Here is a 27,144-nt window from a genome sequence, read left to right as displayed (position 1 = left end):
TTGCCGTGTAATGTTGAATGTGATAATGCTGAATTGTATTTACAGTTGAAGTCGGAAGTTTACATACACTTACGTTGGAATCATTAATACTTTTCAACCACTCCACAAATTTCTTGTTAACAAACTATAGTTTTGGCAAGCCAGTTAGGACATCAACTTTGTGCTTGACACAAGTCATTTTTCCAACAATTGTTTACAGACAGATTATTTAACTTATAATTCACTGTATCACAGTTCCAGTGGGTCAGAAGTATACATACACTAAGTTGAATGTGGTGCGGCAGGTTAGCCTAGTGGTTAGAGCGTTGGACTAGTAACCGGAAGGTTGCAAGTTCAAATCCCCGAGCTGAAAAGGTACAAATCTGTTGTTCTGCCCCTGAACAGGCAGTTTCTAGGCCGTCATTGAAAAGAAGTATTTGTTCTTAACTGACTTGCCTAGTTAAATAAAATAAAAAACAGCTTGGAAAATGCCAGAAAATTGTCAAGCTTCTGGGTTGACATAATTTTAGTCAATTGGAGGTGTACTTGTGGATGTATTTTAAGGCCTACCTTCAAACTCAGTGCCTCTTTGCTTGACCATGAGAAAATCAAAAGAAATCAGCCAAGACCTCAGAAAAACATTTGTAGACCTCCACAAGTCTGGTTCATCCTTGGGAGCAATTTCCAAACGCCTGTAGGTACCACGTTCATCTGTACAAACAATAGTATGCAAGTATAAACATCATGGGACCACGCAGCCGTCACACCGCTCAGGAAGGAGACGCGTTCTGTCTCCTAGAGATCAATGTACTTTGGTGCAAAAAGTACAAATCAATCCCAGAACTACAGCAAAGGTCCTTGTGAAGATGCTGGAGGAAACAGTTATAAAAGTATCTTTATCCACGGTAAAATGAGTCCTATATCGACATAACCTGATAGGCAGCTCAGCAAAGAAGAAGCCAATGCTCCAAAACCACCATAAAAAAGCCAGAATACAGTTTGCAACTGCACATAGGGACAAAGATCATACTTTTTGGAGAAATGTCCTCTGGTCTGATGAAACAAATATAGAACTGTTTGGCAATAATGACCATCGTTATGTTTGGAGGAAAAGGGGGGGCTTGCAAGCCGAAGAACACCATCCCAACCGTGAAGCACGCGGGTGGCAGCATCATGTTGTGGGGGTGCTTTGCTGCAGGAGGGACTGGTGCACTTCACAATATAGATGGCTTCATGAGGTAGGAAAATGATGTGGATATATTGAAGCAACATCTCAAGACATCAGTCAGGAAGTTAAATCTTGGTCGCAAATGGGTCTTCCAAATGGACAATGACTCCAAGCATACTTCCAACGCTGTGGCAAAATGGCTTAAGGAAAACAAAGTCAAGGTATTGGAGTGGCCATCACAATTCACCCAACTTATTGTGGGAAGCTTGTGGAAGGCTACCTGAAATGTTTGACCCAAGTTAAACAATTAAAGGCAATGCTTCCAAATCCTAATTGACTGTATGTAAACTTCTGACCTACTGAGAATGTGATGGAAGAAGTAAAAGCTGAAATAAATCATTCTCTCTACTATTATTCAGACATTTCACATTCTTAAAATAAAGTGGTGATCCTTACTGAACTAAGACAGGGAATTTCTACTGGGATTAAATGTCAGGAATTGTGAAAAACTGTATTTGTTTTTGGTTAAGGTGTATATAAACTTCTGACTTCAATGCTATGTTGCCCATTTTTACTTGATTCGAGATCTGTTTGCCAAACCTCATGCCAACAACAACCATAGTTGAATATATATAGCACAAACAGATCTGGGACCAGGCTTCTTTTAACCAGGATATGCTTATACAGTAGTTCCCTTCGGCCCCAATGTAAATGTGATTTTATGCCAATGAAATGCTCTTTGTTCTCCTCTACCCTACCGCCCTTTTAATCGTGCCTATATTCCTTCCCTCCATAGAACGGGGTCATGACAGGCGTGTACCCAGGCAGCCCGTCTGGGTTTTTGGTGGTGGTGGTGAGTTACATGTCGGGCACTAAATATGCCCAACTAGACCCCTCCCTGGGACTCATCACCAAACTGGGCACCCACATACCCATCAGGTAATGGTAGTAGTAGGGCACTACCATCTAATAATAACCCTGTCCATCATCCAAATCACTGTGTCTGTTTTCAAGGACAGATGTCTCTGCGTAACACTTTCTCAATCACCCCACCTGTCAAAACTGGGTGAAATGATGTTGTTACAACCGGAAACTAGTTCAAATGACGTTATTATGATGTAATTTCAACCATTTTTTGCCTGCTGGGACTATGAACTCTATGAACCACCTATGTGTTATTATGCATTATGTATACATTAATAAATATGTTTATTCATTTTTATGCACTGTTCAAGAAACATTAGTATAACTGCAACCAGGTGAACGGGGTTCCTTACTAATTAGTGTTTTTATTTCATCAATCAAGTACAAGGGAGGAGCGAAAATCCCCGCAGACACTCGGCCTTCCATGGAATGAGTTTGACACGTTATGTACAGTAACTTTGTTACAAGCAGCAGAGTTAAACCAGAGAGGGAGGTCACTCAGGCCTCACTCCACCTGCTCTTCATGCATTACATAAACTGACATGGATTAACAGACCCATTAATTCTGGAATGGTTCTCTGGAAAGCTTTGGAATGGGTTGGGAGTCATTTCCGACCAACCCTGGTTCGGAAGAGCTATTTGGAGTGCAGGTTTTTACATTTGAATCCAGCATTATGGCTCTGATGGCTCAGTTGGTTGAAACATGGTGCTTAGAACCCTAGATTTGTGTGTTTGATTCCCACATGGTCCACACACTGAATATATTCTAACACACACACACACAATTTAACAAATTCATTCATCATCAAGAGACATGTGTGTTAGTCAGTGCTGAGCTAGCCAAAACGCTCTCTAGGAGTAGTGCTGGGGACCACTGTGTCAGAGAGATATTCACCTGTCTCACCATTTTCACAACCAAGAGTGCATGTACTCACCCAGTTCCCATGTTGGTGACATCTCCCTCGTGTCAGAGTTGTGTCCAGTGGTCCAAAAATATTGTAAAACCCCCGATATGGTTCACCTATAGATCTGACATCCATAGTCACACACTGAACATTTATTCCTTCAGGCCCTAATATTTGTGTTTGCATAACATTGTGCTAGTGTTGTCACAGTACAGTACAGTATCACAATACTTGATTTTCCATGACAAAAAATAAAGCAAGAAGCAGATTTAACTATGGTCCTTTTGAAAACCTGTTTTATACCAAATATTTTGTGCTATAGCTTAGAAAGTAAACAAATACATTTGGGTGACAGCATAAGAGTGTTAGTTTTCAACATTAGGACTGTTTTACTTCAATCCGCTTCATTTTTTGTTTCCTTGCCGTGAAATAACTTTCGTGATACTCAGTGTCATCTATTTTGACAACATTACATTATGTATTTTTTTTTCAACACTTGCATGTATGTGTCTTGCTGTTCTTGTTCTGATCAATAGTATAATAAATAATCTATAAGATGCTTAGCCTCCTTAAAGATAGGCCTACAGGGCAGTATTGAGATAAGGTGTACATAGCGCAAGCATTTGTTGAGACAAAATTCCATTTACAAATTGTCTTGTTATAATGCATATAAAAACAATTCACGTTGTACATGGGCCCATGGTGCGCCCATTGTGATAGATTCCTTGGAAATGTTATGTTACCTGGTTTAGCGGTATTTTGATTGATTTCAGTGAATTTCATTTTATTGTGTATGACCCACCGCCTATTGTAAAACTTTAAAGGATTTAGCAGGTAATCTAGATATTCTGTGTGCCAAAATCTCCTTCCAACTCCTTATCAACAACAGTTACCCCATGAAACACCTAGCTGTTATAGGGAAGCAAGATCTCAAGCCTAATTTATTCCACTACAGATAAAATGTATCATCTTCATCAATCATATTATTGAAATTAGATTTTCACTCTGGCCAGATTTGAAACATGGTAATTTTTAGGCGGTTTCATAGCCTAAATATTGCCTGATGTTGTCATGTCTGCAGGTGCATGTTTATTTTGACCATCAATTAGACTATTCACTTAGCAATGCCCTCCAACCAATGGATGTTAAGGGTTCCACACCCAGGGCTCCGTGACCCCTCCTCTTTAATCCCTGTGTCCTTGTCACGTGCAGAGGACAATTTATCACATGCATTAGTGCTTTGATATTTGACCTTCTCTCTTTCTCTATTTTTCTCTCTCTATTTCTCTCCATTTCTCTCTCTCTATTTCTCTTTCTCTCTTTTACTCTCTTTCTCTCTCTCTCTCTAGTGGGTATGTAAGGTTGTGTTCATTAGAATTCACGTAACAAAAATGAATATTTCTTGTTGGACAACTCTTATTGGAGTGCCTCCCTGTTTCACTATGTTTCTGACCATTTCCTTCCGTTTCATGCCAACTGAACACGGATACTGGTTGTACAGAACCAGTATCCATGTCAGGCAGCTTCTGACCCTGTCTCAATTCAATATAATTCAATTCAAAGGCTTTATTGTTGTGGAAAATGTTAGCACATATATTGCAAAAGAAAGCTTATAGAAACATTAAATCTTTGTTGACGGAAATACATAATAAGAAACATATAATACTCAATGAACAATAGTGATTAACAGGACAACACTGTAATGATATCTCTCTCTCTCTCTCTCTCTCTACCTGTGCAGTCCGTACATGTCGGAGGACAGCCAGCGGGTGGTGGGTGGGGTGCTGGTGGGCACAGGCCTGTGGGTCACCATCATCTTCATCATGAGGAATGTCCTCAAGTGCCTGCTGTCGTGGCACGGCTGGATGTACAACCGCCACGGATCTGTCTCCTGGGGCACTCGACTCTGGATAGTGAGTTACAGTTACTATGTCACGAATGCACACATGGGCCCTCTGGAACTGTTGTTTGTCTGAAATGTTCAGAACTATACTAGGCACATAATTGTTACTTGTTGAGGTGTTTCATCACAAATAGTCTAGTTACGTTTGAGTCAGGTGTAGGTACCTTAGATACCAAATAAATACCTTCACTATGTTCCATTTTAACCCATCTAGGCCTAAGCTTTGATTCTCTGTGCAGTAAACCTTTATTAAAACGTTGACATTCCTTCTAAGTCTTACTTGTTTTGATTCTTGAGAACTAGGAAGGTTTGCTGTTAGAATAGATCACATCAAGAACCCAACTAGCTTCTGCTTTTAAAAAATATATATATTTTCATTTTACCCACTTTTTTGATCTTGTCTCATCGCTGCAACTCCCCAACGGACTCAGGAGAGGCGAAGATTGTGTCACGCGTCCGCCATACTGCGCTTCTTAACACCAGCCCGCTTAAACCGGAAGCCAGCTGTACCAATGTGGCAGAAGAAACACTGTTCAACTCACGACCGAGGTCAGCTTGCAGGCGGCCAACCTGCCACAAAGAGTCGCTAGAGCGCGATGAGCCAAGTAAAGGCCTCCCCTAACCCGGACGATGCTGGGCCAATTGTGCGCCGCCCAATGGGACTCGCGGCTACAGGCGGTTCTGACACAGCCTGGGATCAAACCCGGGACTGTAGTGACGCCTCAAGTACTGCGATGACGTGCAGTAGACCGCTGCGCCACTCGGGAGGCCGCTTTGCCACTTTTTGACCTCATACTTGTTATCTCGAGCACCATAAGTTTCTACATACAGCACTTGTCAAAATTTTTGACACACCTATTCATTCAAGTGTTTTTCTTTATTTGTTACTATTTTCTACATTATGGAATAATTGTGAAGACATCAACACAATGAAATAACACATATGGAATCATGTAGTAACAAAAAAGGGGTTAAACAAATCAACATTGATTTTATATTTGAGATTCTTCAAAGTAGCCACCCTTTGCCACAGTATGACAGCTTTGCACACTCTTGTCATTCTCTCAACCAGCTTCATGAGGTAGTCACCTGGAATGCATTTCAATTAACAGGTGTGACTTGTTAAAAGTTAATTTGTGGAATTTCTTTCCTTCTTAATGCGTTTGTGCCACTACTAAAGGACAACAGTAAGAAGAAGAGACTTGCTTGGGCCAAGAAACACGAGCAATGGACATTAGAATGGTGGAAATCAGTCCTTTGAGTCCAAATTTTTGATTTTTGGTTCTAACCGCAGTGTCTTTGTGAGATGCAGAGTAGGTGAACAGATGATCTCCGCATGTTTAGTTCCCAGCGTGAAGCATGGAGGAGGAGGAGGTGTGATGGTGTGGGGATGCTTTGCTGGTGACATTGTCTATGATTTATTTTGAATTCAAGGCACACTTAACCAGCATGGCTACCACAGCATTCTGCAGCGATACGCCATCCCATCTGGTTTGCGCTTAGTGGGACTATCATTTGTTTTTCAACAGGACAATGACCCAAAACACACCTACAGGCTGTGTAAGGGCTATTTGACCAAGAAGGAGAGTGATGGAGTGCTGCATCAGATGACCTGGCCTCCACAATCTTCCGACCTCAACCCAATTGAGATGGTTTGGGATGAGTTGGACCACAGAGTGAAGGAAAAGCAGCCAACAAGGCTGTTGGAAAATCATTCCAGGTGAAGCTGGTTGAGAGAATGCCAAGAGTGTGCAAACCTGTCATCAAGGCAAAGGGTGGCTACTTTAAAGAATATAAAATATATTATTGGTAACTACATGATTCTATATGTGTTATTTCATAGTTTTGAAGTCTTCACTATTATTCTACAATGTAGAAAATTGCAAAAATAAGGAAAAACCCTTGAATGAGAAGGTGTGTCCAACCTTTTGACATGTACTGTATGAATATGAGCTTAAAAAGTGGTGAAGTGCCCCTTTAATTGCTAGCGTGTCTTCACACACTTCTGAGTATGAATCATGTCATTTCTATGCTGTCCAAACACACCGCTGCGTATTAGTCATGCCTTTTAACCTTTGTTTCCTTCTCCTGTGGCTAAATGTGTTCTAACGTGCATTGGTCTCAACAGTCTATCATCAAACCACACATGCCTAGAGATGCATTGTAAAGTTTTCTGTTAGAGCAGTAGTAAAGAGTAGATCCATAATTTAAAAAAACACTTGATTTGCTATAAAACTAAAAGTCATGAGGCTGGAGGAACGTAACCAGTCTCAAATTCATTAGTATAACCTTTGAATTCATTAGTATATAGCCTCATCATTATTTATTGATAAAAATTGCTGTAAAGATCACAAATTATGCCTTTAAAACCACTATTTTCTTGTAGATTGTTCTCATGAACTTTGCCTTACATGTGGTATCCAGGTTGTGAGGTAAATCAGAAAGGCTAATTTTACTCTTTACCCCTCCACTCCTTTCACCCCTCCCCTCTTCTACTCTGCTGTCGTTCACAGTTATTTGTCAAGTTGTTCTCTGGCAGGAAGCCAATGCTGTACAGCTTCCAGAGTTCGCTGCCACGGCTGCCCGTCCCCCCGGTCAAGGACACTTGCAGGAGGGTGGGTTCATCCTCTGATGACTTCATATCCTCTGATATCATGTCCTGCGACGTCATATCAGTTGCTTAGATTACTGGCCTCTATGAGGACACCCCCACATTGCATTCAGAGGAGTTGCTGTTACTCTGAAGCTAAATTGATAGTCAGATATTTTGGGAAATTGTTAATCACAGATTCACATAAGTGTAAGGAATTTCCATCAAGTAATCTGTAACCATAGGCTGACAACTCAGATGACGCAATAAGACTGCTCTCTTTGCACCACAGTCAGTATGTCATTAAAGCTCCACTCTCCTTTCAAAGGATAGTTCACTCAAAAGCGATAATTTAGTATTTTCTTCATCAGTCCACTGTTAATACAATTCCTTTTTTTTTTTGCGTGTCAGCAGTCAAGTTTTCAAGCGAGGCCGCTTTCAGTATAGAGCAAAAACTGCGTTGATGTGTTTTGCATATGATGAAAATTTGATTTGGGGATTGTATTAACAGTGGACTAATGAACAGAATACAAAAATATTCTTATGGCTTTACAAGCAAAAGCAATGATTATGGCCCGTTATGGGGATGATACTTGACACTAGGGTTAGGTTACACAAAAAGGCAATTGTGGAAAGAGGAGAGGAAAAGAGGCTTTGCATCCAGCCATCGTTCCCTTCTCATCCTGGTTGAATGCATTCAGTTGTGCAACTGGCTAGGTGTCCTCTTTCCCTTCCCTTTCCTGAGACCGTGTTGCCAAAGGGAGTAACTGTTCAACGGCAACCATACCACCCTCCTCACAAAACAACAGAACACATGAAATAATGATGTGGTTGAATTTAAACATTGTACCCTTCCATTCTCTGTGTGTGTCCTCCAGTACTTGGAGTCAGCTCGTCCATTGATGGATGACGAACAGTATGTGAGGATGGAGGGGCTGGCAGGGGAATTTGAGAAGAACCTGGGCCCAAGACTACAGTGGTACCTCAAGCTCAAGTCCTGGTGGGCCTCCAACTATGTGAGTCTCTCTGTACCTCCTCCTTGATATATGGGTTATACACATTCTAATGCTGTTTAATGTAGGGTAATGACTCACTGAATAATCTATATATATATATATATATATATATATATATAGAATGTTATTTATCCTAGGGCAGACTGTGTTCATCATGACACAGGGCTTTATTTCTTTCTATACCTTTTTTTCATATATCTCTTTCGCTCTGTCTCTCTCTCTCTCGCTCTCTCACTCTTTCTCTGTCTGTCTTTGTCTCTCTCTCTCTTCATTCTCTCTCTCTTCCTCAGGTCAGTGATTGGTGGGAAGAGTACATCTACCTCCGAGGTCGTGGGCCCATCATGGTCAACAGTAACTACTACGCCATGGTAAGACATCACTCACCTAGCAGTGGGTTGTGTGAGATTCCCTTCTAAAAGTGTTTTTAATGGTGAATTTACCCAAGAAAATGTGTGTATTGACCATATTGAACCTGTCTGAATGTGAGTATGCTGTGACTCAGTATCCCAGTGCTGTAGTTGTGAGTATAGACAGACAGAATGTAGTAGACACGACAGAGCTGTAGTTATTTGTATGGAGCCTTGTCCACTGTTCTATATCTGTTGGGCAGGAGGTTTCACATGCTCATCACAAGGCAGTCTATGTCTTACGAAATGTAATGGATGAATGGTTTGTGCCTCTTGAGTTCCCGTCTCCAAATTGTTACCCTAAACTAACCTATTTCACAGGGCCGTGCCTATGTTCGTTCTTAGATCTGTTGTAAAACATTTTTTGTTATATTCTTTACATATTATTTTGCAATTTTTTGGTTATTCACTTGGTATTCTCCCCAAACGTAAGCTCTGTCGCTGAGCTAGGTGACATTTCCAATTTGTTTCTTGTTTTGATTAACGTGTCCGAGGAAGAGATTAACTGATGGACTGCGGCTAGGTTAGGGTGTTTAGACGTCTGTCTCTTATTTGATTAGTATGTCTCAACTCTATTCGAGTGGGCAACCATAAGCAAGATTATGTCCTGTAACTCTCCCATAAACTTTGACCCAATAACTGATCTACCACGTCTGCTTAAAGGGATTCCTCACCTAAATTACAATGTTTTATGTTATGGTTCCTTTCACTGAATGTGATTTCATGGGCTAGGAGAGATTGGGATCCATACTCCCCAGAGTTTGTAAAGATAGCGCCACAGCCACTATTCACTAACATTAGTGTTGATGACCAAAAAACTAACAGTTCAGTAAGCATGAAAATTAAGAAACAGGGAGGGACTACCTGGACTTGTTCAGTAAAAAATGCAAATGGTCTTTTTCCTTTATTTAACCAGAGAACTCACATTGAGGTTTACATATTTTTCAAGTGAGCCCTGGCCAAGAAAGCAGCATGCATGCATATAAATACAGTGGGGCAAAAAAGTATTTAGTCAGCCACCAATTGTGCATGTTCTCCCACTTAAAAAGATGAGAGAGGCCTGTAATTTTCATCATAGGTACACTTCAACTATGACAGACAAAATGAGAAAAAAAATCCAGAAAATTACATTGTAGGATTTTGAATGAATTTATTTGCAAATTATGGTGGAAAATAAGTACTTGGTCAATAACAAAAGTTTATCTCAATACTTTGTTTTATACCCTTTGTTGGCAATGACAGAGGTCAAATGTTTTCTGTAAGTCTTCACAAGGTTTTCACACACTGTTGCTGGTATTTTGGCCCATTCCTACATGCAGATCTCCTCTAGAGCAGTGATGTTTTGGGGCTGTTGCTGGGCAACACGGACTTTCAACTCCCTCCAAAGATTTTCTATGGGGTTGAGATCTGGAGACTGGCTAGGCCACTCCAGGACCTTGAAATGCTTCTTACGAAGCCAGTCCTTCGTTGCCCGGGCGGTGTGTTTGGGATCATTGTCATGCTGAAAGACCCAGCCACGTTTCATCTTCAATGCCCTTGCTGATGGAAGGAGGTTTTCACTCAAAATCTCACGATACATGGCCCCATTCATTCTTTCCTTTACACGGATCAGTCGTCCTGGTCCCTTTGCAGAAAAACAGCCCCAAAGCATGATGTTTCCACCCCCATGCTTCACAGTAGGTATGGTGTTCTTTGGATGTAACTCAGCATTCTTTGTCCTCCAAACACGACGAGTTGAGTTTTTACCAAAAAGTTATATTTTGGTTTCATCTGACCATATGACATTCTCCCAATCTTCTTCTGGATCATCCAAATGCTCTCTAGCAAACTTCAGATGGGCCTGGACATGTACTGGCTTAAGCAGGGGGACACGTTTGGCACTGCAGGATTTGAGTCCCTGGCGGCGTAGTGTGTTACTGATAGTAGGCTTTGTTACTTTGGTCCCAGCTCTCTGCAGGTCATTCACTAGGTCCCCCCGTGTGGTTCTGCGATTTTTGCTCACCGTTCTTGTGATCATTCTGACCCCACAGGGTGAGATCTTGCGTGGAGCCCCAGATCGAGGGAGATTATCAGTGGTCTTGTATGTCTTCCATTTCCTAATAATTGCTCCCACAGTTGATTTCTTCAAACCAAGCTACTTACCTATTGCAGATTCAGTCTTCCCAGCCTGGTGCAGGTCTACAATTTTGTTTCTGGTGTCCTTTGACAGCTCTTTGGTCTTGGCCATAGTGGAGTTTGGAGTGTGACTGTTGAGGTTGTGGACACGTGTCTTTTATACTGATAACAAGTTCAAACAGGTGCCATTAATACAGGTAACGAGTGGAGGACAGAGGAGCCTCTTAAAGAAGAAGTTACAGGTCTGTGAGAGCCAGAAATCTTGCTTGTTTGTAGATGACCAAATACTTATTTTCCAACATAATTTGCAAATAAATTCATTAAAAATCCTACAATGTGATTTTCTGGATTTTTTTTCTCATTTTGTCTGTCATAGTTGAAGTATACCTATGATGAAAATTACAGGCTCTCATCTTTTTAAGTGGGAGAACTTGCACAATTGGTGGCTGACTAAATACTTTTTTGCCCCACTGTATATACAGTATATATATATATATAATTTATTTAACTAGGCAAGTCAGTTAAGAACAAATTCTTATTTTCAATGATGGCCTAGGAACAGTGGGTTAACTGAAATATTCCCTTAACGCTGCTAAGCACTTTATGATGAGGGACTGTTTCAACATGTTTCTTCTGCACATCCTACAATTCCAGTGTTTAATTGTTATATTGTAATTACTTTACCACCATGGCCTATTTATTTCCTTACCTCTCTTATCATCTTTAGGGTAGGGGGCAGTATTGGGTAGCTTGGATGATAAACGTGCCCAAATTAAGCTGCCTGCTACTCAGCCGTAAAAGCTAGAATATGCATAGAATTAATAGATAGAAAACATTCTGAAGTTGAAAAACTGTTTGAATCATGTCTGTGAGTATAACAGAACTCACATGGCAGGCAAAAATCTGAGAAAAAAATCCAACCAGGAAGTGGGAAATCTGAGGTTTGTAGTTTTTCAACTCAGCCCCCATTGAAGATACAGGGTGATATTAGTTATGTTTCAATTCACTAGATGTCAAAAGTATTTAGAACCTGTTTTGAGGATTCTACTCTAAAGGAGGGGCTCATAAGGGCTCTTTGAGTGAGTGGTCTGGCAAAGTGCCACAGCATCAGTCTGGCGCGCTCACGTGAAAGGTAGCTACGTTCCACTTCATTTGTCCAGACAAAGGAATTGTCCGGTTGGAACATTAATGAAGTTTTATGTTAAAAACATCCTAAAGATTGATTCCATACTTAGTTTGGCATGTTTCTACGGACTGTAATGGAACTTTTTGATTATTTCGTCCAACGCTACCTGAACGCGCTTTTGGATTTGTTTACCAAACGCCCTAACAAAAGAAGATATTTGGATATAGCTGATAGACATTATCGAACAAATCAAACATTTATGGTGGAACTGGGAATCATGGGAGTGCATTCTGAGTGAGTGAATATTTAAAATGCTATTTCTGAGTAATGTTGACTACCCAATATGGCGGGTATCTTTTTGGCTGCTTTGTTGTCTAAAGGCTGTACTCAGATTATCGCATGGTTTGCTTTCGCCGTAAAGTTTAAAAAAAATCTGTCACAGCGGTTGCATTAAGGAGAAGTTTATCTAAAGTTCCATGTATAATAGTTGTATCTTTATCAATGTTTATTATGAGAATTTCTGTAATTTGATGTGGCTCTCTGCACAATCACCGCATGTTTTAGAACTACTGAACGTAAACGCGCCAATGTGAACTCAGATTTTTTTATATAAATATGAACTTTATCAAACAAAACATACATGTATTGTGTAACATGAAGTCCTATGAGTGTCATCTGATGAAGATCATCAAATGTTGGGGATTCATTTTTTCTCTATTTCTGATTTTTGTGACTCCTCCCTTTGGCTAGGAAACATGGCTGTGTTTTTCTGTGGCTTGGTGGTGACCTTTGTGGTGCTTTCGCTGTAAATCCTTTTTGAAATCAGACACTGTGGCTGGATTAACGAGAATATTATCTTTAAAATGGTGTAAAATACTTGTATGCTTGAGGAATTTTAATAATGAGATTTGTGTTGTTTTGAATTTGTTGCCCTGCACTTTCACTGGCTGTTGCGGGGGGAACCCCAGTCCTAGACAGGTTATCCTACCTCATTTGCACATGCTGTATATAGATTTTTCTACTGTATTATTGATTGTATGTTTGTTTATTCCATGTGTAACTCTGTGTTGTTGTATGTATCGAACTGCTTTGCTTTATCTTGGCCAGGTCGCAGTTGCAAATGAGAACTTGTTCTCAACTAGCATACCTGGTTAAATAAAGGTGAAATAAAATAAAGTAAAAATAAATATTTAGGTGTCTATAATTCAACAGCCAAGTTAGGCAAGATGGAAGTTTAGGAAATAGGGCCTTGTATACAAAAAGGGAGTAATGTAGATATCTACGGGTCTTTATCAAAGTCCAGCCAACATTTTTACACAGGATGCAGTGATGAGTATCAAACTGTCACCTGTAACAAAACAAAGGGCACTGTGGTAGATGGCATCCAAGGTTTAAGAGTAGTAGCAGCTGCACTTTGAAAAATCATTTCACCATAATCAAGAACAGGTTAAAACGGTTGACTGAATATTCTGCTTCCTACTGCTTAGAAAAAGGCGCAATCTGTTTCTGTAGAAAAAGACAACTTTAAATCTTAGTTGGTTAACCAGAGGGAGCCAAAGATCGAGACAGGAGAGAGGCAGGACACAGTAGTCACAGTGGGTAGGCCTGTTGTAGGGTTTAATGGTGCTGCATTCAGACATGTTTGAAATTGGGGTCACATTCTTATCCATTAGTACAGCGCCGGTCTAAATTAAGCAAGGGGACAGACGTCTTGTAACTGGCACAATTCACAACATACATGTTTACCAGCTACTCACACAAATGAACTAGCAAACATGAGCCTGTGGCAAGGTGGGCACGGGATATCCCACACAAAGCCCACACCAGCCCAACATGGGCTAGCCCACGCCAAGCCTACATTAGCCCAACACGGGCCAGCCTTCAACAGCCCAACACAGAATAGGCCACACTAAGCCCACATCAGCTCAACATGGGCCATCCTACACCAGCTAGCCCATAACAGGCTAGCCCCATCACAGGCTAGCCTGTGCAGAAATTGTTAGATTACTTGTTAGATATTACTGTACTGTCGGAACTAGAAGCACAAGCATTTCGCTACACTCGCAATAACATCTGCTAATCATGTGTATGTGACCAATAAATTGATTTGATTTGACCAAGCCCAAACCAAGCCCAGAACAGGCTAGACCACACTATTTGAATATTTGTGGGTGTGGTTTGAGCACAGTTCATTTTGTGCAACCATTACTGAGAGTGTCGTTCCAGTTTCTCCTATGTTGTGTCATGCCTAAAACAAGATCATCCTCTACACCGAACTCTTTTAAAATACTTAAATATGTCAACGTGTCGTGAGTTTCTCTTGAACAACAAGATGATCTTCTACACCGAAGCCTTTTAAAATACTTAAATTAGTCAACGTGTCATGAGTTTCTCTTGAACAACAAGATGATCTTCTACACCGAAGCCTTTCAAAATACTTAAATAAGTCAACGTGTCATGAGTTTCTCTTGAACAACAAGATGATCTTCTACACCGAAGCCTTTTAAAATACTTAAATAAGTCAACGTGTCATGAGTTTCTCTTGAACAATAAGATGATCTTCTACACTGAAGTCGTTTAAAATACCTAAATAAGTCAATGTGTCATGAGTTTCTCTTGAACAACAATTGCAACAATTCCAATGATTTTACTGAAATACAGTTCATATAATGAAATCAGTCAATTTAAATAAATTCATAGGGCCCTAATCTATGGATTATATCATGGGTGGGCATGGGAAGGCATAGGTTATCCTACTTGGGAGCCAGGCCCACCCACTGAGGAGCTAGGCCCAGCCAATCAGAATACGTTTTTCCCCACAAAAGGGCTTTATTACAGACAGAAATACTCCTCAGTTTCATCAGCTGTCCGGTTGGCTGGTCTCTGATGTTCCCACAAGTGAAGAGGCCAGATGTGGAGGTCCTGGGCTTGCATGGTTACATGTGGTCTGCGGTTGTGAGGCTGGTTGGATGTAATGCCAAATTCTCTAAAACGCCTCGGCTCATGGTAGAGAAATTAATGTTCAATTCTCTGGCAACAGCTCTGGTGGACATTCCTGCAGTCAGTATGCCAATTGCACACTCCCTCAAAACATCTGTGGCATTGTATTGTGTGACAAAACTGCACATTTTAGAGTGACCTGTAATTGTCCCCAGCACAAGGTGCAACCTTGTAATGATCATGCTGTTTAATCAGCATCTTGATATGCCACACCTGTCAAGTGGATGGATTATTTTGAAGAAGGATACATTCGCAATAACAGGGATGTAAACACATTTCTGCGCACAATTTCAGAGAAATAAGCCATTTTTTAGTTCAGCTCATGAAACACGGGACCAACACTTTACATGTTGCGTTTATATTTTTGTTCAGTACATGTATGGTAGTAACAACTTGTCTTTCTGATACAATGTAACACGTTCGCTTAATACCTTTAAGGCTACAAAATTATACAATTAATGCATTGAGTTAAATTGTAATAAATAAATAATAAATACATTCCTATGAAATAATAGATAAAATGAATAAATTGGCATAGGGTGGGCAATACACATAGGGCCAATACCATGAGCTAATTTTGGGACCCAAATGGGCCCAATAAGGGCAGCCGATCCATAGGGTGGTGTTTTTCAGGTGAAGTAAAGGCTACCATTTGGGCCACCTTCCTTGTGGCGAATTTGAAGCCAATGAGCAAAGTCGCATCAGCCCAATGTGGGCAGGTAATATTTTAGCCTGCATTGGGCCCATATCATGCCAATGTGGGAATGTTTGTAATGTAATGTAATGTTTGCTGGGTAGTTAGTAGGAGTCTAGGCTTGGGCCTTGAGTTAAGTAGCTACGTCAAGCGTTTTCTGACCATTTCGAATGACTGGAACTGAGTTGATTATATTGTGTTAAATTTGATTATATTCTTTCCTTCTCTCTCTCTCTCTAACACCCTCTTTCTTTCTCTCTCTCACAATTCAATTCAAAATGCTTTATGTTATTTGCATGACAAAAAATACATAACATTGGCATGCCAAAAAATACATTTGTATTACCAAAGCAGCAATACACAACAATTGAATAATCTAAATCTCTCTCCTCTCTTCCTCTCTGCAGGACTTCCTCTATGCGTTCCCCTCTCATATCCAGGCGGCGAGGGCGGGCAATGTCATCCATGCGATCATGCTTTACAGAAGGAAACTGGACCGAGCCCAGCTCAAACCAGTGAGTTACCCTCTCTCTCTTCCTTCTTTTCATCCCCTTTTCTGTGTGTGTGTGTGGGTGTGAGTGATTAGTTCTAAGATTGAGGACTTTTTATGTTTCCTCATTCTACTGATGTCAAGCATGTTTGTAATACATAATCTAGTTGATTATGTAGCCAAGCCAAAGCAATTGGTACTGGTGTGAGGTAAATGGCTTTCTGTGCAGCGTGTGACACTGTGCTTTATGCTCGTTCTACTGCACGAACAGCAGTGACAAGCACCCATTCCAACCTGAGATCAGTTTTTTAATGCAGGCCAACTGTATGATATGCTGAAAAATACTGTTTCACCTCTTGACTCTCTCTCCTCATCCCACTACCTGTCTGTCCCTCCCTCTTTCGTTACACCTGTGCATGATGCTTCAATGCACGTTCACTTTTCAACAACATACACACATATACATATAATATACAGTACATAGTACCAGTCAAAAGTTTGGACACACCTACTCATTCAAGGGTTTTTCTTATTTTTACTATTTTACTGCTAGCACTTCATCACTTTCCTTGGTCAAATAGCCCTTACACAGCCTTGAGGTGTCCTGTTGTCCTGTTGAAAAGCAAATGATGGTCCCACGAAGTGCAAACCAGATGGGATGGCTGCAGAATGCTGTGGTAGCCATGCTGCTTAAGTGTGCCTTGAATTATAAAAACATCACAGACAGTGTCACCAGCAAAGCACCATCACACCTCCTCCTCCATGCTTCATGGTGGGAACCACACATGCAGAGATCCTCCGTTCACCTACTCTGCGTCTCATAAAGACACGGAGGTTGTAACCAGAAATCTCAAATTTGGACTCATAAAACCAAAGGACAGATTTCCATCAGTCTAATGTCCTTTGCTCGTGTTTCTTGGCACAAGCAAGTCTCTTCTTCTTATTTGTGTCCTTTAGTAGTGGTTTCTTTGCAGCAATTCAACCATGAAGGCCTGATTCACACAGTCTCTTCTGAACAGTTGATGTTCAGATGTGTCTGTTACTTGAACACTATGAATAATTTATTTGAGCTGCAATTTCTGAGGCTGGTAACTCTAATGAACTTAACCTCTGCAGCAGAGGTAAGTCTGGGTCTTCCTTTCCTGTGGCGGTCCTCATGAGAGCCAGTTTCATCAGCTGTCAAGGCAAAGGGTGGCTACTTTGAAGAATCTCAAATATAAAACATACATACACACTTTTTTTGGTTACTACATGATTCCATATGTGTTATTTCATAGTTTTGATCTCCACTATAATTCTACAATGTAGAAAAAGCCTTGAATGAGTAGGTGTGTCCAAATGTTGACTGGTACTGTATGTGTGTGTAGTATGTTTAAATGTGTCAGTGTACATTTATATATATATATATATATATATATATATATATATATGTGTGTATGTATGTACAGTTGAAGTCGGAAGTTTACATACACTTAGGTTGGAGTCATTAAAACTAGTTTTTCAACCACTCAACAAGTTTCTTGTTATCAAACTATAGTTATGGCAAGTCGGTTAGGACATCTACCTCGTGCATTACACAAGTAATTTTTCCAAAAATTGTTTACAGACAGATTATTTCATTTATAATTCACTGTATCACAATTCCAGTGGGTCAGAAGTTTACAAACACTAAGTTGACTGTGCCTTTAAACAGCTTGGACAATTCCAGAAAATAATGTCATGGCTTTAGAAGCTTCTGATAGTCTAATTGACATCATTTGAGTCAATTGGAGGTGTACCTGTGGATATATTTCAAGGCCTACCTTCAAACTCAGTGCCTCTTTGCTTGACATCATTGGAAAATCAAAAGAAATCAGCCAAGACCTCAGAAAAGAAATTGTAGACCTCCATAATTCTGGTTCATCCTTGGGAGCAATTTCCAAGCGCCTGAATGTACCATGTGTATGTTTACAAACAATTGTATGCAGGTATAAACACCATGGGACCACGTAGCCTTCATACCGCTCAGAAAGGAGACGCCTTCTATCTCCTAGAGATGAACGTAAATCCCAGAACAACAACAAAGGACCTTGTGAAGATGTTGGAGGAAACAGATACAAAGTATCTATATCCACAGTAAAACGAGTCCTATGTCGACATAACCTGAAAGGCCGCACAGCAAGGAAGAAGCCACTGCTCCAAAACCGCCATAAAAAAGCCAAACTACAGTTTGCAACTGCACATGAGGACAAAGATTATACTTTTTGGAGAAATGTCCTCTGGTTTGATGAAACAAAAATAGAAATGTTTGGCCATAATGACCATTGTTATGTTTTGAGGAAAAAGGGGAGGCTTGCAAGCCGAAGAACACCATCCCAACGTGAAGCACGGGGCTGGCAGCATCATGTTGTGGGGTGCTTTGCTGCAGGAGGGACTGGTGCACTTTACAAAATAGATGGCATCATGAGCTGGGAAAATTATGTGGATATATTGAAGCAACATCTCTATCCATCAGTTAAAGTTAAAGCTTGGTCGCCAATGGGTCTTCCAAACAGACATTGACCCCAGGCATACTTCCAAAGTTGTGGCAAAATGGCTTAAGGACAACAAAGTCAAGGTACTGGAGTGGCCATCATAAGCCCTGACCTCAATCCTATAGAAAATTTGTGGGCAGAACTGAAGAAGTGTGTGTGAGCAAGGAGGCCTAAAAACCTGACTGTTACACCAGCTCTGTCTGGAGGAATGGGCTAAAATTCACCCAACTTATTGTGGGAAGCTTGTCTACCTGAAATGTTTGACCCAAGTTAAACAATTAAAGGCAATGCTTCCAAATCCTAATTGACTGTATGTAAACTTCTGACCTACTGAGAATGTCATGGAAGAAGTAAAAGCTGAAATAAATAATTCTCTCTACTATTTATTCAGACATTTCACATTCTTAAAATAAAGTGGTGATCCTTACTGACCTAAGACAGGGAATTTTTACTTGTAGAAAATGTCAGAAATGGTGAAAAACTGAGGTTAAATGTATTTGGCTAAGGTGTTTGTAACCTTCTGGCTTCAAATGTATATTTGTGTATATCTATGTATATATATGTAGGTATATGAATGCACACACACAAACCCACCGGGTAAATGTTTTGTTTCTGTTCTGCTGTTCTGTCCCTCCCTCCCACTGTTGGACACTGCCGCATTAGATTTACTTGCTGGCGAACAAGGTTCCTCTGTGCTCTGCCCAGTGGGAGCGCATGTTTAACACCACCCGCATTCCCGGCCAGGAGACAGGTAAGAGGAGGGCACTGACTGCAGCTCTGTCCTCTGCCATCCGACTCCTGTGGTGACCCACAGCCTGCTGTCACCATGGCAACAGGCGCAGGACACAAAACCCCTGACCCCTGTTCTCAGTGTTTACCCAGCACATCCTCCATGAGTAGAAGAAATACTTCTTATTGGCTCCTCTCAAAGATGATGATGAAGTGTCACTCATTAATTGGCTCTTATATTTGAAACTGTTTGACCTGAAGTCACTGTAGCAGACAGAAGGCCCATACACATTTGAGCGATGTGATGTCATAGTGCTTAATTTCTATACTGGTGAACTAAATTCTAAATTCAGCATTGGCAACAAATTAAGCCCACCCGCATGAACACTCCCGATTTGAAGTGGTACCAGGGAATATGTTAGGGTTGACAACAAACTCCTTTGGGTTGTGCTGGTGAAACAGATAGTGGGGCCGCTGATTTCTAAACTCCCCGTTCACGCCTTCAAGCCTAGCAGCCCTCCAAAACCCTTCCTGCTGCCACTTCTCGTCTGGCTCATCAGCCCAATCTTCATCCCTCCTTCTCATCATCCTCCTCTCATAGGTCCCTCTGTTATCTGTGGGGTTTTCGTTTAGTTTGGTAGTGCCATCTCTCTCTGTTTGTTGACTCTCCCCCTTTTGCTTTTCAGCTCATGCTCCTAAACACTATTCCCATGTGCTCATCCCAATACGAGCGTATGTTCAACACCAGTCGTGTCCCAGGTGTAGACACAGGTAGAGTCTTGTGTGTTGCTGCATCTCCCACTCCCAATACTACTCCTATTCTTACTTCTACTCCTCACATTTTTGCACCTTTTAATTTAGATTAATTGGATGTGTAATTAATAATAATGCTGCATGCTAGTTTTAATTTATATGGGGAAGTATTCTGTGCATGTGAATAGCCTCCTAGCAGTGTGTGAGTTATGGTGGTAAAATTGGCCCTGCACGTTGCACTCTGCTAGGACTGTGATTGGTAACTGTAGCCATCACTCATGAAAAGTTATCATTGATAGATAGCATGATAGTAATCAGTCAGTACAGGGGCTGTATCCACAAAGCGTCTGAGAAAAGGTCATAGGAATCCTGTTAAAACATGTTTTCAGAAGAAGAAGAAACTCCAAGCGCAGAGTAAGTTTTAGGATGTTGTTAAAGGAGAAGGGTCCAGACACCTTTTTTGGGATTTCACTTACCACAAATGGCAAATCACTTCCTCATTGAGTAGTAAGGGGCCCCTGAGAAAACATGAGCAAAGCATGAGCACATGAGCTCCAAAACATGAGCTCCAAAAACACCCACATTATACAAATTATATGGAAAAGCTCTCAGTACAGAGGTGCAGATCTTTAGATTTGTTGTACACATGAAATTGTGTCATTCCGAACTTTACCCGCTACGTTATTCTCTTTTGTGTGACTCTATCCAGCTGACTCTATACAAGTAACTGCCAAAATAAAGGAAACATCAACATAAAGTCTCGTAATAGCAGTGGCATGTGTTTAATTTTTTTGGGGGGTCTCTGTGTTTCATAAGACTGAATGTATCTCAATGGAGAAAAGCATCCGAGCAAACGAAACAGCGCCCCTCTGTCTCAGAATGTGTGGCCCATCTATCTGATGCTTTCTGGTCAAAAAGAGTATGACACTGTTGCTGCACATAGCATTGAATGCAAGGGAAGCCAGTGAGCATCTCCCTTGATTTGAAAAAAAAAAGTGTCAATGGAAGCCAGTTTGGATTTCACACCAATCACATCAGAAGCCAAACATCATTGACAGAAAACTTTAATTATTGCTTCTCGTTGTGTCGTTGTCTTCCTGTGGCTAGAAAGCTAACTAAAATTATCCCTTTCCTAAATTAGTCATGGATGGAGATCCAATTTTTTTTACTTCATTCTCCTTACTGGCCATCGATTATAACAGAGATTCTGATCCAACCATAAATGCATACGTTGTACACCTGGCCTGAAAGGATGGAAGTTCAAAATGTAGCTAGATGTAGTAGGCTAATGTTAATTTAACTAGCTGGCCTGGCCAGGTGTACAACGTACACTTCATGAATCGATCGTTGCCAATGAAAGGAAATTAGGCTAGCATTTTAGCCAAGTAGCCTAAGACAACAAACGGGCCTGCTTTAAATTATGTTCAGCTTATAAAAGCTTCATACAGTTTACAATATGTATTGACACTTTATGTCGTGTCCTGTAATACTTAGTGTGAAGTGAGACACCTTCAGTCAATCATAACACATCCATAAAGGCTCTAAATTAAGTACAGCGTCATGCGATATAAAGTCAGACCCCTTTGGTCATTTATAACACTTACATAAATGCCTTGTATCATATAACGCTGTACTTACTATAACGTCAGACACCTTTGGTCATTTATAACACATACATAAATGCCTTGTATCATATAACGCTGTACTTACTATAACGTCAGACACCTTTGGTCATTTATAACACATACATAAATGCCTTGTATCATATGACGCTGTACTTACTATAACATCAGACCCCTTTGGTCATTTATAACACATACATAAATGCCTTGTATCATATGACGCTGTACTTACTATAACGTCAGACACCTTTGGTCATTTATAACACATACATAAATGCCTTGTATCATTTGACGCTGTACTTACTATAACGTCAGACACCTTTGGTCATTTATAACACATACATAAATGCCTTGTATCATATGACGCTGTACTTACTATAACATCAGACCCCTTTGGTCATTTATAACACATACATAAATGCCTTGTATCATATGACGCTGTACTTACTATAACGTCAGACACCTTTGGTCATTTATAACACATACATAAATGCCTTGTATCATATGACGCTGTACTTACTATAACGTCAGACACCTTTGGTCATTTATAACACATACATAAATGCCTTGTATCATATGACGCTGTACTTACTATAACGTCAGACACCTTTGGTCATTTATAACACATACATAAATGCCTTGTATCATTTGACGCTGTACTTACTATAACGTCAGACACCTTTGGTCATTTATAACACATACATAAATGCCTTGTTTCATATGACGCTGTACTTACTATAACGTCAGACACCTTTGGTAATTTATAGCGCATACATTAAGGCTTAATGATGTAAATGTATTAACACTTAGGGATTTGCCACTTACATCTAAATTAAATGTTTAAACCATGCATTTCCTTTTATTTTTAAATGTTTTAAACAATACAAATACATGACGTTTCAAAAAGTCTAGCAATGCAATTACATTGAACATTACACAGGGCTGTGAATGGTGTAGATTGACCCTGAGCTGGCGGACGAATGGTTCTTGCCTCTCTTCCTGCTGGAGGTACTGCATGTTGGTTCCAACCTTAAAAGTAACAACAAAGAAAGTTAGCAGGTATGTTAGGAAATGCCTTTGTCACACCATCTGGATAAGGGTATTTCTGTGCTGCGCCAGAAACTCTAAATGGGAAGATGGAAACTCCATTCAATTTGTATTATTATATTCCTCTTTTATTTACAAATGTCTCAAGTCTCATGACGTGACTATGACAAGTGGCTGTATCTAGGCAAATTTGTATTTAGCTGAGCCTGCTAGCTAGCCAAATTTTGGCTATTGCTGTGAAGTCACTGAAATTATTTGAAATAATGATTGAGGTAGCTACAATATGTCATCTAACTCAACATTTGACTACTACAAACTCTTAAATTACTAAATTATTTGTTTTTTGCTGTCCAGTGGGAGCACAAGTGGACATTTGACTTGCGAACTCATTACATGACCAGCGTCTCGCCAACAACCCTAGAAAAGTCATTCTGGGTCACGGAATTTTGGAAATGTTCAAGATAAAAAATACTCCAGGTAATAGTAGAAAAGTGTCAATAAACAAGATATATTAAGTATAATTGTCGAAACATTAACAATGATCCATATGTATAACCATATTTAAGTGCCAATTTATGTTTAAAAACATGTCCCAATGTTAAATAAATGCCCCATAAGCGGTGCTTATGCCACACTTTATAAAGCAAAGGTTTATGTCACATTTGACATTGGTGGTTATGTCACACAGTTATGCCTCATTTATGAACATGAGCATGCCATATGGTTATAGATGATTTGTAACACTTATGTAGTCTTTATGAAGGCTTCATTAAGGCTTTATTATTGCCTTTATAAAATGCACGTTATTTAAAGTGGGACCCTTTAAACAGTAAAAGCGTGTACTGTATGACAAAGTAATAGACCGTTTAGGCAATATGAAAGAGGGTGACATTGGCGTGTCTCTTTTTTACTTGCCTGCTTGCTCGCACGCACACACACACACACACACACACACACACACACACACACACACACACACACACACACACACACACACACAAATCAGTACCATGGACATCCACATCATATTTAGCTTATGTTGATTGGACTAAATAGTTTTTGGTATATTTTATTTGTCACTGTATTAGACTATGCATAGGTGATTTAAATTATGTTGAAATATTTAAGTTGAAATGGTGTTGGAATATTGGAGGCAGCGCCTGTTTTCTTTGCGAATTTACGGTAACTCTGTAGTTCTAAATCAATAGTTGTTTAGTAGTTTGATAATGTCGGAAACATGAACTTACTTTACCACGCTGTAGGTCATGTTATTGTTTGTTACATGCAATATATTTTGTGGACTTCACCTGACAGATGTCGCTCTCTGGTTATGTGATGTAACAAAGGTGTGGTTGAATTTATTTTGCCACTGTGTCTTCTTGTTGTTTCGGTTTTAGGTCTATATATCATATATGTCAACGCATATGAACTAAGAGGTTATAGCGGAAACAACGTAATTATTACAACACATATGTTGTAATATGGCTTTTTTTTCCTGACTTGGCTTCCCTGGTGATTTTTACCCATGCACCGCTACTGTGTTATTGGGTGTTGGGCCATCACGAGCCGCGAGAACTGCTTTAACCTCTTGATGCTACCCATCCCGTGTCCGGGATCGTGACTACGGCTCAAGCTCATTAGCATAACGCAAAATGCGAAAAAATATTCTTAGAAATATTTAACCTCCACACCTACACAAGTCCAATAGCTCAAATGAAAGATAAACACCTTGTTCATCTACCCAGCAAGTCAGATTTCTAAAATGTTTTACGGCGAAAACATAGCACACATTTATATTAGACCACCACCGAAACAAAAGGCAAGCGGCGGCCATTTTGTCCCAGAAAATATAAAATTTAAAAGTAGGATTAAAAAATAAATAATTCACTAACCTTTTGAAAATCTTCATCAGATGACAGTAATATTACATGTTACACAGTACATTTTTTTCAATAATATGCCATTAATATCCATAAATCTCTGTTTACAATGACGACATTTCAAAAAATGCTACTCAAAATGTCCGGAGAAATTATGATAGCTCCGACAGATAACGTCAGATAACAAGCAATAAACATGACTAAATATACATGTTCTACATATAGTTACAAAGATACACTTCTTCTTAATACAACCGCTGTGTTACATTTATTTTTAACGTTACAGAATTCGTTCACTAGTCTATGCTATGAGTCGGCGCTCAGATATTAGCAGTGTCTCCTCTACGTTTGGAGTCCACAGAAACCCAAAATAACCACATAAATATTCCCTTACCTTTGATGTTCTTCGATCAGAAGACGTAGAAGGAGTCATACTTACCCAATACATCGTTTGGTTTCAAGTTGTGCGTCTTTGTATTAGCATATGCTAACAGCTTCAGCTGAAATGCACCCAAAATAACTTCTGCTCCTTCTGGTCCCGCACTCTTGCGCATCAAAACTTCAAAATTACATATTATATGTCGACTAAACTGGTCAAACTAAGTGCAGAATCGAGCAAAATGATGTTTTTATCATGTAAAACAATGATCATCACGAACAAACAAACCGGCTTCAACTGGTGTCTATTGGAAAAGAACGTTCCCCAAATCGGCCGCGCGCAATAGAGTGCATGTATTTGAGAGTGACCCGGGCATTTTCGCCCGCCAAAGGATGAGGGAGCGCGAAATTCAAACAATGAACGTGCCAATTGAAAGCAGACATCGCGCTGAACAAATACATACTGTTCCCAGATCGGTAGCTGCCTGGGAAGGGTGGGGGCGATGACGTCAAAGTTGACCCAACTTTTCTCTTGACAAGAGAGAGTTTGGGAGAAAGGCTGCCCTGAGAGTTCTGCTTTACATACAGACATAATTTAAACGGTTTTAGAAACTTTAGAGTGTTTTCTATTCAATAATTATTATTATATGCATATATTAGCAATTTTGGAAAAAAATATTTTCAGTTTACTATGGGCACGCACTTCCTCCAACGGGGGCAGTATTCAGCCATAAGCTCAAGAGGTTAATGCACCTTGGTATAGATTCTGTAAGTGTCTGGAACTTCCTGTGTGGAAGCACCCCATGCTTTCAATATACTCAGTATTCTTTATTTACTCAAGTGCTTCCATTATTTTGGTAGTTTCCTGTAGAATGGATGTAGAGGTATCGCTCGAGTTGCACCAAAATTGAATATAACGTTGTGCCCTACCTTTATTCTTCTATAAGCGGCGTTGGGTTTAGCGCTAACCGACCGTTATAGAACATCTAAAGACTTCCATCACTGTACTGCATCACTAGACATGCCGTTTCTAAAAGGACGTATTTGGGTGTTTTTGGAGCCGTTGTAAATGTTTTTCAGGGGCAAATGACACGCAATAACCAATCGCGATGAGGCATAGCCAGCTGTGAACTCTATTGCGTGCTTCCAACAACCACAGTGAATATGACTGTGCGTACTGTATAATGTTGCAATGGTAAATCTTTTGATCCGACACCATCATTTTGCCTAATGTGTTGGCATGCATAACACTTTTTTTTAAACCAATTATGAAGGTTGTTAAAAAGCGTGATTTTTATAATATAACGATATTATCAACACACTCGTCACTCCTGTTCAACAATTTAAAGTAGGCACTTGCCGGTAATGTTGCATAAAACGTTTGAAAGGTCTACAGTATAATTTTCTTTGAACACAATCAAAGTTAACATGAAAACATAGATGCCTTCAATTGCCTAGTTATTTTACAACGTGCTATTGAGCTCCAAATGGATAACTTGAAATAACATGATGTAGGTTATTTAAACGATCTAAATAAATGCAGGCAATTAACTCCAATTGCACCAAGAGAGCTGGAAAATGGTGACCCTGGCCTTGACCCCACTCCCTTTGGGTGTCTGGGATATGTAAGAGGTTGGGATATGCAAGGAACACATTTCCATTACACACTTGTACAAATGTGTAACAGGACAAATATAAGCACCCACCAATTTTATTTAAACTTTCTTAACGTTTAGACAGCAATTTTTTCATTGGTTTTCCTTTAAAATGATAAGAAAATAAAATGCATAAAATAACATTTACTTCAAATCCTATTGTGTGGTATGAGCGCTGGGGGGCAATGAAGTTCTACCGCAGTCATAAAGTAGGCGGCATCTGGAATCTGCTTTGGGTAGGTGACATTTT

General features: G+C 40.0%; 1 protein-coding gene across 2 annotated transcripts in view; it reads left to right on the top strand.

Moving 5' to 3' along the window:
- Positions 1-27,144, top strand: part of cpt1ab (carnitine palmitoyltransferase 1Ab (liver)) — a 73,066-nt gene that overhangs the window by 28,758 nt on the left and 17,164 nt on the right. The window contains exons 3-9 of one of the 2 annotated variants that reach the window (XM_024379149.2): positions 1,944-2,086; positions 4,718-4,889; positions 7,393-7,494; positions 8,348-8,485; positions 8,776-8,853; positions 16,235-16,342; positions 20,246-20,330. In XM_024379149.2, the coding sequence (XP_024234917.2) occupies positions 1,944-2,086; positions 4,718-4,889; positions 7,393-7,494; positions 8,348-8,485; positions 8,776-8,853; positions 16,235-16,342; positions 20,246-20,330 (826 nt within the window). Of the gene's footprint in view, positions 1-1,943; positions 2,087-4,717; positions 4,890-7,392; positions 7,495-8,347; positions 8,486-8,775; positions 8,854-16,234; positions 16,343-19,493; positions 19,582-20,245; positions 20,331-27,144 lie in introns of both variants that reach the window. The other variant, XM_024379148.2, reaches the window with a different exon arrangement.

This window comes from Oncorhynchus tshawytscha, linkage group LG19 (genome assembly GCF_018296145.1).
Source record: "Oncorhynchus tshawytscha isolate Ot180627B linkage group LG19, Otsh_v2.0, whole genome shotgun sequence".
Classification (NCBI taxonomy): Eukaryota; Metazoa; Chordata; class Actinopteri; order Salmoniformes; family Salmonidae; genus Oncorhynchus; species Oncorhynchus tshawytscha.
Note: the sequence above shows the minus strand (reverse complement) of the source record. Positions and strands in the feature narration are given on the sequence as shown.